Below are 12,069 nucleotides of genomic sequence, written 5' to 3'. Positions count from 1 at the left end.
TGTTCTTAAACTAATCCATTCCCGTGCAGTTGGTACCCTTTGATTGCATTAGGTTCACTTTGATTAGATAATTTTCAATTAGATCACCCTTATGTCAATGAAGCATGATGTAGGTTAGGTCTCACCTTCTTGCTGGGTCTTATATAAACTGAGAACACAGAGAGAAAGGAGAAACAGAGATAGGAAGCTGCCATTTTGATCCTGCTATATAAGAGAGGATTTGAAAAGCACTAGCCCCAGAAGATGAAGCACAAAGTTCACAAGAGGCTGTGCCCACAGAGCAGCTCAAGGTTGATGAGATGAACCATATGCCTGATCACTCAGAGCTGGGCTCAGGGAGATAGTAAGGCAGCCACAGCTAAGAGAGGAGACCTGGAAAGAGACAAGTCATATGCATGATCACCCACAGCTGAGCTCTGGGAGAGCCTAAGCTCTGAGAGGAAGTCAGGGAGCTTGGTAGAGATCAGCTGCCATCTTGCTTCACTACATGGCATAGTTTTAAGACTCACTAGTAGTTGATTTTGGTGAGAATGCATCTTTGCTAATACCTTGATTTGGACATTTTCACAGTCTCAAAATAGTAATATTTTCCCCTAAGAAAATTCCAATTATAAAAGCCAACCCATTTCTGGTATTGTCATTGGCAGCCTTTGCCAGACTAAAACACAGACCATTGGAACTGAATTAAGAGCTCAGAAATCAACCCTTACATTTATAGCCACCTGATTTTTGGCAAGGTGGCAAAGACTACTGAAATGGGAAAGAAGAGTCTTTTCAATAAATGGTACTGACAAACTGGATTTCCATTTGCAAAAGTAAAAAAATAAAATAAAACAGGAATACCTCTAGTTCATACTATAAACAAAAATCAACTCAAAAAGGATCAAAGAACTAAATATATGAGTTAGATCTATCAATTTCCTAGGAAAAAAACATAGGGAAGCATCTATAGGACACTGTGTTAGGCAATTGTTTATTTCACTGTATCCCCAATGTTCAAGCAACAAAAGAAAACATAGATAAATGGGACATCATCAAAATAAAATACAAAATATTTTTCCTCAAAGGACTTCCTCATGAAAGTAGACAAACTACACAATGAGAGAAAATATTTTGAAACCACATATCCAATAAAGGATTAATATTCAGTATATATAAAGAAATCCTTCAAATTAACAAGAAAAAGACAAACTACCCAATTTAAAAAAAAGAAAAAAAATCTTGAACAGACATCTCTCCAAAGAAGCTATACAAATGGCCAGACAGCACGTAAAAATATGCTCAACATCATTAGCCATCAGGGAAATGCAAATAAAAATCATGAGATACCATTTCACACTCATTTGAATGACTGCTATTTTAAAAAAGGAAAATAAGTATTAGAAAGGATGTGGAGAAATGGGAACACTCATTCATTGCTGGAGACGATGTAAAATGGTGCAGCCACTATGGAAGACAGGGAGTGCCTCAGAAAGCTAAGTACAGAACTACCATAAGACATGGAAATCCCACTACTAGGTAGATATCCAAAAGAACTGATAGCAGGAGTTTGAACAGATATTCACACACTGATGTTCACAGTAGCATTATTAACACTTGCCAAAAGATGGAAGCAATCCAACTGTCTATCAACCAATGAATGGATGAATAAAATGTGGTATATACATATAATTGAATATTATTCAGCCATAAAAAGGAATGAAGTCCTGATATATGCAACAATATGGATGAACCTTGAAGACATTATTTTGAGTTAAATAATTCAGATACAAAAGAACAAATATTGCATGATCTCACTGATTTCAAACAATTAGAATAAGTAAGTCATAGAATCAGAATCTATAATCTGAATAATCAGAATCTATAATATCCCTACCAGGTGATGGTAGGGATAGGGAAAGTAAAGTTAAGGCAGCTCACACCAACTGCGTACACACTCTTAAATATATTCCAAAGCAAGGATAATAATAAAACTTACTATGTGCCAGAAACATTTCCCATTTAATCTCCATAACAATGGCTTGGAAAGGAAATATTATCAACCTCATTTAAAAGATGAGAAAATGTAGGTACCCAGAGGGTAAGTAACAAACCCAAGGTAGCCCTACTAATATAGGCGGATCAGGATAATGACCAAAGTTGGTCTGGCTTCAGAATCTGTGTCCTTAACCACTACACATACTACCTGCCTGGAAAAAGTCTTATCTCTTTGATTTGTATAGATCTTTTATGTATGATACTCATGGTCTTAACCTGAGAGGAAAGCTGAGCTGGTATAACTTCAACATTTTAATGATAAACATATCCTAAGAGAAATTCAATCTCTGGCCAAAATGTCACTGCTAATATATTAAAATTGCAGGAATTCTAAGAAAAACTCTCATCATTTTTACCAAGTTATAGTTTCCTTGACAATTTTATCTTAAATCAAACAGTATAGTGACTCAAATATACCAAAGTCAAACATTTATAACGATATGTGACTATAGTATAAAATTTGAAAGTAACAAAATAAAATCTATGCACTAAACAGTAAATTTAACTTATAGTATATCTTTACCGGAAACAATTACGTTTTGAAGAAAAATAAGTACCAGAAGGAAATTATTTATATTACATAATTGTTCAACATGAAGCACCTAAAAAATTATTCTCTATCCAATTCATCTTTTCCTTATCACTGGGTCTCAGGAATGAGAGAAGGGTGGAGTTGGTGATGCAAAGCAGATTATCTAGGAAATTTTAGTTGTTGCTGTATAAATGACAATACTTTTCCCTTACCCTATGCTTCAATCACTTTGCCTTCTTGAAATATGTAAAATCCTGTTTGATAATTTGCTATGCCCACTTATGATTTCAACCATTGTTCTGCATGACTCTGTATTAAAAAGGTTTTTTTGTTTTAGTTTAGTTTAGTTTGTTTTTTGGTATGTTTTCCATTTTTGGCCTCTATTTGTACTTTCTAATTCCTATGGTCTAATTCTAATGATATGCATTAAATTGCTTCCCCTCTACTCTGTGACCTCCTTAGGATGTCTTGAATGATCATCCAATGTTGTTACACTAAACAAAATAAAATATGTTTCGGAAATGATTGCAAGGAGACAAACCATAATCAGGCAAAGACTTTATAACAAATTGCCCACACACCCCATAAAATCATTCCTAGACTTCTTCTCACCTGACTGGCTGTGCAGTTAGACAAGCAAGTCCTATTGTCAGCTGCAAGATAGAAGTTTGTGGGACAGGCACAAGTATGGGTCTTGCTGGGGGCTAAAAGGCACAGATGACTGCAACCCCCGTTATTTATCATGCAGAGATGTTTGGAGACTGCAAATGAGAAAGAAGCAGCAACAACAATACATTTGATAACATATTTGAATAGGACTTTGTAAGAACTCACCAAGATTGTAAATACAATTTAATTTTGTTTCAAATACTACTCATTTTCCAACGGCATTTATTTTTACCATGAAATAATTTTAAGGATGAATTTCCACAAAAGCAAGCATTTTTAGCAGAAAAAAAATTATACATTAGAAAAATAAACCAAGACTATGATCATTTTAGATGAGGATATCCATATGTCAGCAATATAAATGTAAAATAAAGCAATGAAACCATGATCTAAAGTAATAGTTCAGTGACTTTGATTTCTAGGTCAGATATGAGTTTTAAGTAAAATGATCAAACCTTTATTATACGAGGCTGGATAGAATTTCTACTAGACATATGCTTATGGAAACATGATATATTTCTCATTTTAGAGCCCAAGAGCTAGATATATAATTCTTTTTACCCAACATCCTAGAAACTAAGAATATTACCCCTATTTTGTAAGCAAATTATTTCCAAAAAGGTCATCTTCACTTCTCTGACTGCACGTTTTATTGTCATTTCAGCTTAATACGATTTAAACCAATCAATAATTCATTGTACTATTACTGAACTTCAATCATGTTCCTTAATAACAGCATGTGATATCAACTGAACTCATCGTATAAAATAATTTTGAGTAATGAAAGCTGGTAATATTTCACAAAAATAAAATTACACTTAACCTTGGAGAATCAAAAATGGAATGTTACTGAAAGATGTTGATGTATTCATGGAAATTATGGAAAGAATAATTACCATCAGGTTGTCTATAAGAATGATACACCTGGATATCTGTGATGGCATGCCATGAGTTAATCAGTGAGAGTCTGTCTGCTCCCGAGGTTTTATGGGCACGGCTGAGTGACTTGGTTTTCCCATCAGTCCAGTAGATGTAGTCTTCAAACAATGTTAGTGCAATCACCCCTGGAATATCTTGATTAGGGACTGTAATAGGAGATGGTAAGATTAATGTTCAGTCTTGGAAGACTGCCAGTTAAAATATTCAATACTGCATGGGCTGACAGATACAACTGCTACAGAACTTCATGTGAATAATTGCTGTGACAAGCTGTCAGACCAGCAAGGTTCTTTATTACCAGTTAAGAGAATGCAAGATTGGGTGCAGGAGTTCACTTTGCTCAGATTTAGCTTGGTTCAACCACTCAGAAGAAAATGAATGAGATCCTGCTCACAAGTACTAGCTGCTTCTCCAGAAACAAATAAGACCCAATATATTAAAATTAACAATTGGCATATAACTCTACCTACCTACCTACCTACCTACCTACCTACCTACCTATCTATCTATCTATCTATCTATCTATCTATCTATCTATCTATCTATCTATCTATCTATCTATTTATCTATCTACCTACCTATCTTATCTATCTATCTATCTATCTATCTATGAATCCAGCTATCTAGCTATCTGTAAAATCTTCATCTAGTTGTTCTTCACATAACCCTTAAATCTAAAGGCCACGTTTTATTGCTTTCTTCTACATTTAAAATAATTAAATCCTATATTCAGTATGAGATGTGTATCTACCTGAAACTATACAGTGACTATGACACTACCATGAAACATTTTTGTCACTGAGATTTTATGAGTATTTTTACTTACGAGATGAACTAGGATAGAGGTGTAGGGAAGTAAGTGTGGAAGTTAAACCTAACAATGGATTATAAATATTTAAAAATCAAACTGCTTAAGTGAAGATTAAAATTGTCTTATAATTGGACTTCCATTATAGGACTGTGTATAAAAATAAACAGTTGATTGAGAATCACTAACGAAATTTTTCATTCAAGAAATTCTAAAGTCCTATCAGGCAAATAAGATGTTCTAAGTCTGTTTGGTGGTTTGAGGTTAAAGAATTTTAAATAGTAATGCAGATTTCTTTGTGCTTCTAGTTTCTCCCAATTTTGACATACTCAAGAAGTTAAGAAAACAGAAATTCACTAATTTGTATAAATATATATATATATATATTATACTTCTCTGTATTAATTTTCAGATTGACTTTTACAAATTTCGAGAGAAAGTTAATCAACTGAAAAAAGGCATTGTGACTCCATTAATATCTACCCTTCTTAAAAATTAAATCAGTGACGGATTTAATGCTTGGCATCTTCCTCATTTAATAGTAACTGAAAATCTATCACAATTTCAAATACTATTCAGTCTTCCTAGGGATTTATACAGGCTTATTTTAAAAGATGCTATGTATATTTATATTGCCAAATAGAAATAGACATTTTAAATCTACTTATTTGTGATTTTTACTGAGATAGACCAATTATGATGAGAGAATTCAGTGCAGCTCAGGAAAATAAATGAATCAAAAGGAAATAAAATGAGAGTACTATAAATATATGACATTTTAAGTCATTGATTACTATCAATAGTATATAGTCTCACCAGGAGTCCTTCTCAGAACAGATATTATACTTTCGAAAGATGTAAAACTCAAGAAAAATCCAGAAGTGCACACTTTTGTTGTAAGTTTTCAGAATGGAATTATTTATATCCTCCTATAAATCATGTCAATCACTAAAATGATAAGTAGATTTGTAAGGAAGGATGAGAAGGACACTGTCAGAACGAATCATGACTGAACTATTTATATAAACTATCTCCATCCTCACCCTTAGGCCGTATTAGTTCATTCCAGAAAGATAAATCAAATATGGCAAAATATTAACAACTGGGAAGAACATTATAACATTCTTTCAACTTTTGTGTAGGTTTCCAAATTAAAAAAAAAAAAGTTTGTGGAAAAATGTGAAAGTGTCAAAAACATTCGATTCAGATCTCTCTACATGTAAAGAAAGAAATTGCATCATTAAATACAGGCTTAAAAATTAATCTTCGCTTTAAAACATCTTAGTGTAAAGGAGATTATTTTAAAACAGTGCTTATGAGCATTTCAAAAAGTAGCAAAATCTTTTCGATTAACCAAGAGGAACTATAGCTGATATCTTTAAGCATTTCCACGCCAGGCACTAGGCCAGTGGTTATCTCTACAGGGTGGGAGAAGTGATTCTGCTCCAACAACAGAATTATCAGTCCCAAAGTGTCAATTACTCGAGATTGAGGAACCCTGCACTCAGGATTTGGAGTTGTCCTGGGTGGTGCTGCAGGGACAGATGCTGGACATTGTGTGTCCTGCCATGGCCCACTGGGTAGACTGAGGGAGAGTGTAGACTATAATGTAGACCACTGTCCATGTGGTGCAGCAGTGCTCCAAAATATATATACCAGGTGCAGTGAATGTGCCACAATGATGGAAGAGATTGTTGATGTGGGAAGAGTGGGGTTAGGGGCTAGGGGGTACACAGGAACCTCATATTTTTTGAATGTGGCATTTAAAAGAAAATAAAGAAAAAAATATTAAAAAGAAAAGATATACACTTTATTTCATTTAACACTCACAACAATTCTCTTATGCAGTACTAACCCTCACTTTCCTCAGATGAGGAAACTAAGGTCTGGAAATCTTCAATAACTTGACTAAAGGGGGTGGGGCAAAACTAGTAAATGGTGATTGAAGGTATTTATCTAAGTCTGCTTCTATGGTTGCTGTGTTCTCAATCATTTTATTATACTAGCACTGTCTCTAAGAAAACCAGCTTTGAGAAGAAATTATTATTCTAGCAATGGAAGAACCTCTATCATTGATATAAAGGCAAGGGCCATGAGGGGTTCTGAGGAGAGGGAGAGGGAAGAACAGGTGTAACCTGGGGCATTTGGGGGACATCAGAATTGTCCTGCATGACATTGCAATGACAGATAAAGGCCATTATACATTTTGTCATAACCTACAAAATTGTGCAATGCAAAGTGTAAATTATAATGTAAACTATAGACCATGCTTAGTAGCAATGCTTCAATATGTGTTCATCAATTGCAATAAATGTGCCACATTAATGAAAGATGTTAATGAAGGAAAGTGTGGGAGAGGGAGGGTGTGGGGTATATGGGAATCCCCTATATTTTTGATGTAACACTTAGATAATCTAAGGCTTCCTTAAAAATAAAATAAAAAGAAGTGTTTAAAAAATCATTGGGGTTAATTTTATAAGCTTCATATGAAAGCCAGTTGATTAAGTTACTTGATTGCAATTGCAATGCATGATTCCCAGACTTGGGAAAACTGAATTACTGGACAAGTTTATTATTCCTAAGCTCGTAGTGATTACCCATCAGAAACTTCTGAGGATCAGATAATCATCATAAACATATGCAGATCAAAAAAGGGAATTCTTATTTCAAGGATGGCAGATAGTTGAATGCCAGAGAATAAAGAAAACTCTGGCCAAAGTGAAGAAAATTAGTCCATTTGTCCAAAGTGACCAACTGATTGATTCAGTTCCTGGTTTGACATAGGTACTAAAGAACAGGACTGCCACTACTAACTTTATATACACACTCCAGGCCAGCTCATTTGACAAACACATTTACTTCCCAAACAGCATCAAACATAATTGCCAGAATATTTATTCTAGAGAAAACAGGCAAAGTAAGACACCAACTTGTGTTCCTAAAGGCAAATCTAGTCCCACACATTTAACACTATGATGGGTCCAACAAACTACTCTTCCAAAAGATTATGACAAGTTCCCTTAATATCACAAACAATGCCAATGCAGGCCAAGCAAAATAGAGAATACAAAACAAATAAACCAAATAACCTTCAAATATTGCTTTTTTTGGTTTTGAGCTCATAAAATGATAGTATGACTCCTTTTTAGAAAACTAAATCTGTATACAAGAGTTATTGACTATCTACTTAACGTTCTGTGGAAAAAAATTGTCTTATATTATCTGTCAAGTGATAAGTATAAATAAATGAATGTTGTTTGTTTTTCCATCAACATATGAAAAGTTCAATCCATGTTGAGATTAAATGAGAAGGTATTCTGAGACAAAGCTTCAGGATATCCCTTTGGGAGACACATGTACAAAAAGTTTTGGTTCATAATGAGAAAAAAATGTTCTTTTGTTTGCCTATTTATTTACCTTAAGATATGACAGCAAAATATCATTGGAATACATATATATGTGTATATAAATATGCATATATGTATGTATGTATATATGCATGTATATATAATACATATACACCTATATATATATATATGTATATATATATACACACACATTTCTATGTAACAGAGTAACAAGAAAAATGTCTTGAAATGTAATTTGGCAATGAGTGGAGCTGACAAAAAATAAACATGGAATGTGATGGTACAAAAAGAATATTTAACAAATCCTTACCCATACTGGGTTATGGTTAAGTTTAGGGAAAAAGTACACAGTGTTTTCTCAAAACGATGATGATTGTCTTTTTAAGAGAAAAATAATATGACCAGTTTTCATATATAAGACTGTTTGCTTAATTAAAAGAGAAATGTGGAAAATAAATTTAGGAACCTTTCGTTTATAGGTATTCAGTAGATACAAAAAATATGGAAAAAACAGAACTGCTGTGTGGGCTGCTGGTTAACAGGTACTTATTATATATTTAAAGCCTATTTAAAGCTGCTTACTGTCATTATGTCTCTATTCTGTACACAAGCATTATTTATTGTCCCAATTCCAGCATACCACTCAAGCACTAAGCTCCTAATTTTTATTTCATAGACTCTATATATAAAAAGAAAGGAGTTGATATTTGGTAAAAAATAAATCAAAGAATTACTCTTTTGTGGAGTTTTTCCCTTTTAGTCAAGTTGGATGCTATTCTGCTAAAGCTCTTAGTAATTATGATAAATAGAAAAAGTGGCAATCCATTATATGTTTTAGACATAACTGTTTGCCTCACAGCTAGAGATAATCTATTACAATACTCTTGGTTATTCATTTTTTGTGTAGCCTTTATTATACCAAACAAGCATATTTCAGGATAATATCATTCTAATTTTATATTTCAGACTAATCTAGTTTAAATATTTAAGCACAAAATGCACCAATAACACAGCAGTCATCTTTTGTTGAGTTAAAATCTCATCGTTGGTGTTATGGAAAGGACATAACATTTGGGTACCAGCAGACTGAAATGGCTTTGCCCAATAAGTTAGTATTTAGTAGAAATTTCACTAGCAATGCTGTATTTCCCCCTTATTTCTTGAGAACTTCAATATACACGTTAAGGACTTAAATAATGTTTGAAATTTTACACTTACTCAGTGACCCCTATAATTTTTAATAAAAAAAAAAGATGACTATAAAAACATTGGCAATATTTTCAAAAGTAAAACAAACTTCATAGGATACAGTCTCTAAATTCAGTAATTTTTTATGAAGGAATAAGGATTATTAATAAAATAAATTGAGTTTATTGATTTGTATGTATTGCTCAAAAGGAAATACCTGATGTGCCTAGACAGGATTATTAAAAATACTATGGGTTGGGGAAAAAAGACTCCAAATGCAAGATAAGGAATATAGTTGGTGGTAATATTTTGACAATGCTCTTGCACAGTTTGTAACAAATGTTTCACACCAATGCAAAGAATTAGTGGAGGGGCGATGTATGAGATCCCTGTGTGATGTTATGAATGTTTATTTTGTAAGTTCACAATCTTTACTATACACTTATTGTTTATATGTGTTCATGTATGAATGATATATTTCAATTTAAAAAAATGAAAACAAAATGTAATGCTTTCATAATTTGTTAAGCTGCCTTATGTCTCTTTTATTTTTTGAGGTTGAAATGGGGTTTAGAAAAGGAAAAAAAAAAAAAAAGAAACTGATCCATTACGATCAATCTGTCCCTCGCTCTATATTTAACAAGTTAATCTTTTAAAATTTTAAAATTAAGAAGCACATCAAATGAAACATTAAAGCCTATCATCTTTTGCTTCTTAATATATTTTGACTCTCACATTTTTCTTATCCTTGGTGCCATTAACCCAAGTAGTCTCTGAATCCCCTCACACCTGAAATTGCAAAATTTCTCTAACTTTTCTCCTTGTTTTAATCTCTTCCCTTTCAGTCAGGGCTTCTGCAGTAAACAGAGAACACATTTCACATAATAACTGAAGAGAGTTTAATAATGGAATTATTTACAAAGGTGTGGACATAAATTTAGGAACCTTTGGACGGATTGTTTATTTACTATTTCTGTTACTAAAACTTGGTGAGAGCTGTAGATAATATAAAAGAACCACCCAGTGAGAGCAGTCGCCATGGGTGGAGGAACCCAGCTGCTGCTAAACCACCATGGTAGGGCATGGAGAGAAAGAACATGGAAGAACAAATATTCCAACTTCTCCCTTTATTCACCATCTAATCTCTTCCCAATGCCTCCCATGGACTAAAACCAACCTGAAGGCAGAATGTGAAAGGACCTTAGTGCTGGAGTCTACAGAAGTCAGCCTTCAGCAGATTGAACAGGGCAGAGGGGTAAAGGTAGGACAACTGGAACCTCCACCCATTAATATTTATAGTAATTTTTCATCTCACATTTATCTTTCCTGATCAAAAACCACTAATGACATCATTCCTTAGGCAATATGGTGCAAACTATTGAACTTGGCTAAATAGCTCTGTTTGCAGAAGACAGGATCAGGATGTGCAATAGTTCTCACTTTGGAGAGATTCTGACACAATTTTCCCCATCTCTTTCTAAAAGGATATATAGTACAGCAAGATATATGGAGAAGACAGAGTATGAATGAAAGGAACAGAACATGAAAACCAAAAGGGAAGAGAGGAAACAGAAAACACAGCATTGAAAAAATGAGGTAAGAGTAAACAGGCTGGCAAAAGATGATAAAATTAGATGGTGGAAGTAAGTGGCTTAGCAGGCCATAGAAAGTGGGAGACTCATGACAGGGTCATTAGACAGGTGGATAGGCTTCTAGTTTATTAAGAGTAACAGAGAAGAGAGAGTGGGTAGGAAAATGGCCACAGGACACTAACCTCCAGAGAGTGACTGCTGATTTGGTAGCTTTAATTACAAACACCCTACTGAAAACAGGGTGCTTTATGTAACTGTATGGCCAAGGACATTTGTTCTTTGTCAATAATTATGCACTGCGATTGTTTAGCAGTGTTATTGTTTACAGAATTTTTATTACGATTTCCTCTGAATCATCTATAACAGGCTAGAAGTGTTCCCTTTAATGTTTGCCTCCATGAACCTTTTTCCTGCCTGCTGTTTAATGCCACACTGCTTAATGGTAACAGTATTACCAACAAAATTGCAGGCAAATAGATCATAAAACCATTGTTTAAATTGAATAAAAGCATCAAGAAGTGACAAGAACACTGGGAATAGCCAATATCTCCAAATAGTATGACAGAATATTCAAAATTAAATTTTTGCCAATAAAAAAATACCATGTTTCTTTAAAAGGTGCGTCCCTCAATGAAATCTTGAGAGGGATGAAAAATAAATTTCTTATATTCTATACATGTCATAGTGCATAGCAGATATAAGTTGAGAGGCTAATATATGAAGCTGCCTTTTATATACCCATACTCTTCAAATTCAAATTAAAATTTTGTGACCCTCATTGATTAGGTTGTTTACAGGGGTCCCTTACATGCGTAGCTTTTTCAAAAATGAATGTAATTTATAATGGCAAAATATGGAAATTAAAGATATAGTTAGAGATCTTTAGATTAAAGTCATTATTAAGAGCCTGAAGGCACCTTTTGCTTATCCTTTTCT

The 12,069-nt window shown here is 33.7% G+C and overlaps 1 protein-coding gene across 1 annotated transcript in view; it reads right to left on the bottom strand.

The window, feature by feature from the left end:
- Positions 1-12,069, bottom strand: part of LRP1B (LDL receptor related protein 1B) — a 2,023,931-nt gene that overhangs the window by 228,915 nt on the left and 1,782,947 nt on the right. Inside the window, exons 61-62 of the mRNA XM_058301027.2 lie at positions 4,135-4,323; positions 3,182-3,330 (exon numbers count right to left, since the gene is read on the bottom strand). Coding sequence (XP_058157010.1) covers positions 3,182-3,330; positions 4,135-4,323 — 338 coding nt within the window. The remainder of the gene's footprint in view (positions 1-3,181; positions 3,331-4,134; positions 4,324-12,069) is intronic.

This window comes from Dasypus novemcinctus, chromosome 7, assembly GCF_030445035.2.
Source record: "Dasypus novemcinctus isolate mDasNov1 chromosome 7, mDasNov1.1.hap2, whole genome shotgun sequence".
NCBI lineage: Eukaryota > Metazoa > Chordata > Mammalia > Cingulata > Dasypodidae > Dasypus > Dasypus novemcinctus.
Note: the sequence above shows the minus strand (reverse complement) of the source record. Positions and strands in the feature narration are given on the sequence as shown.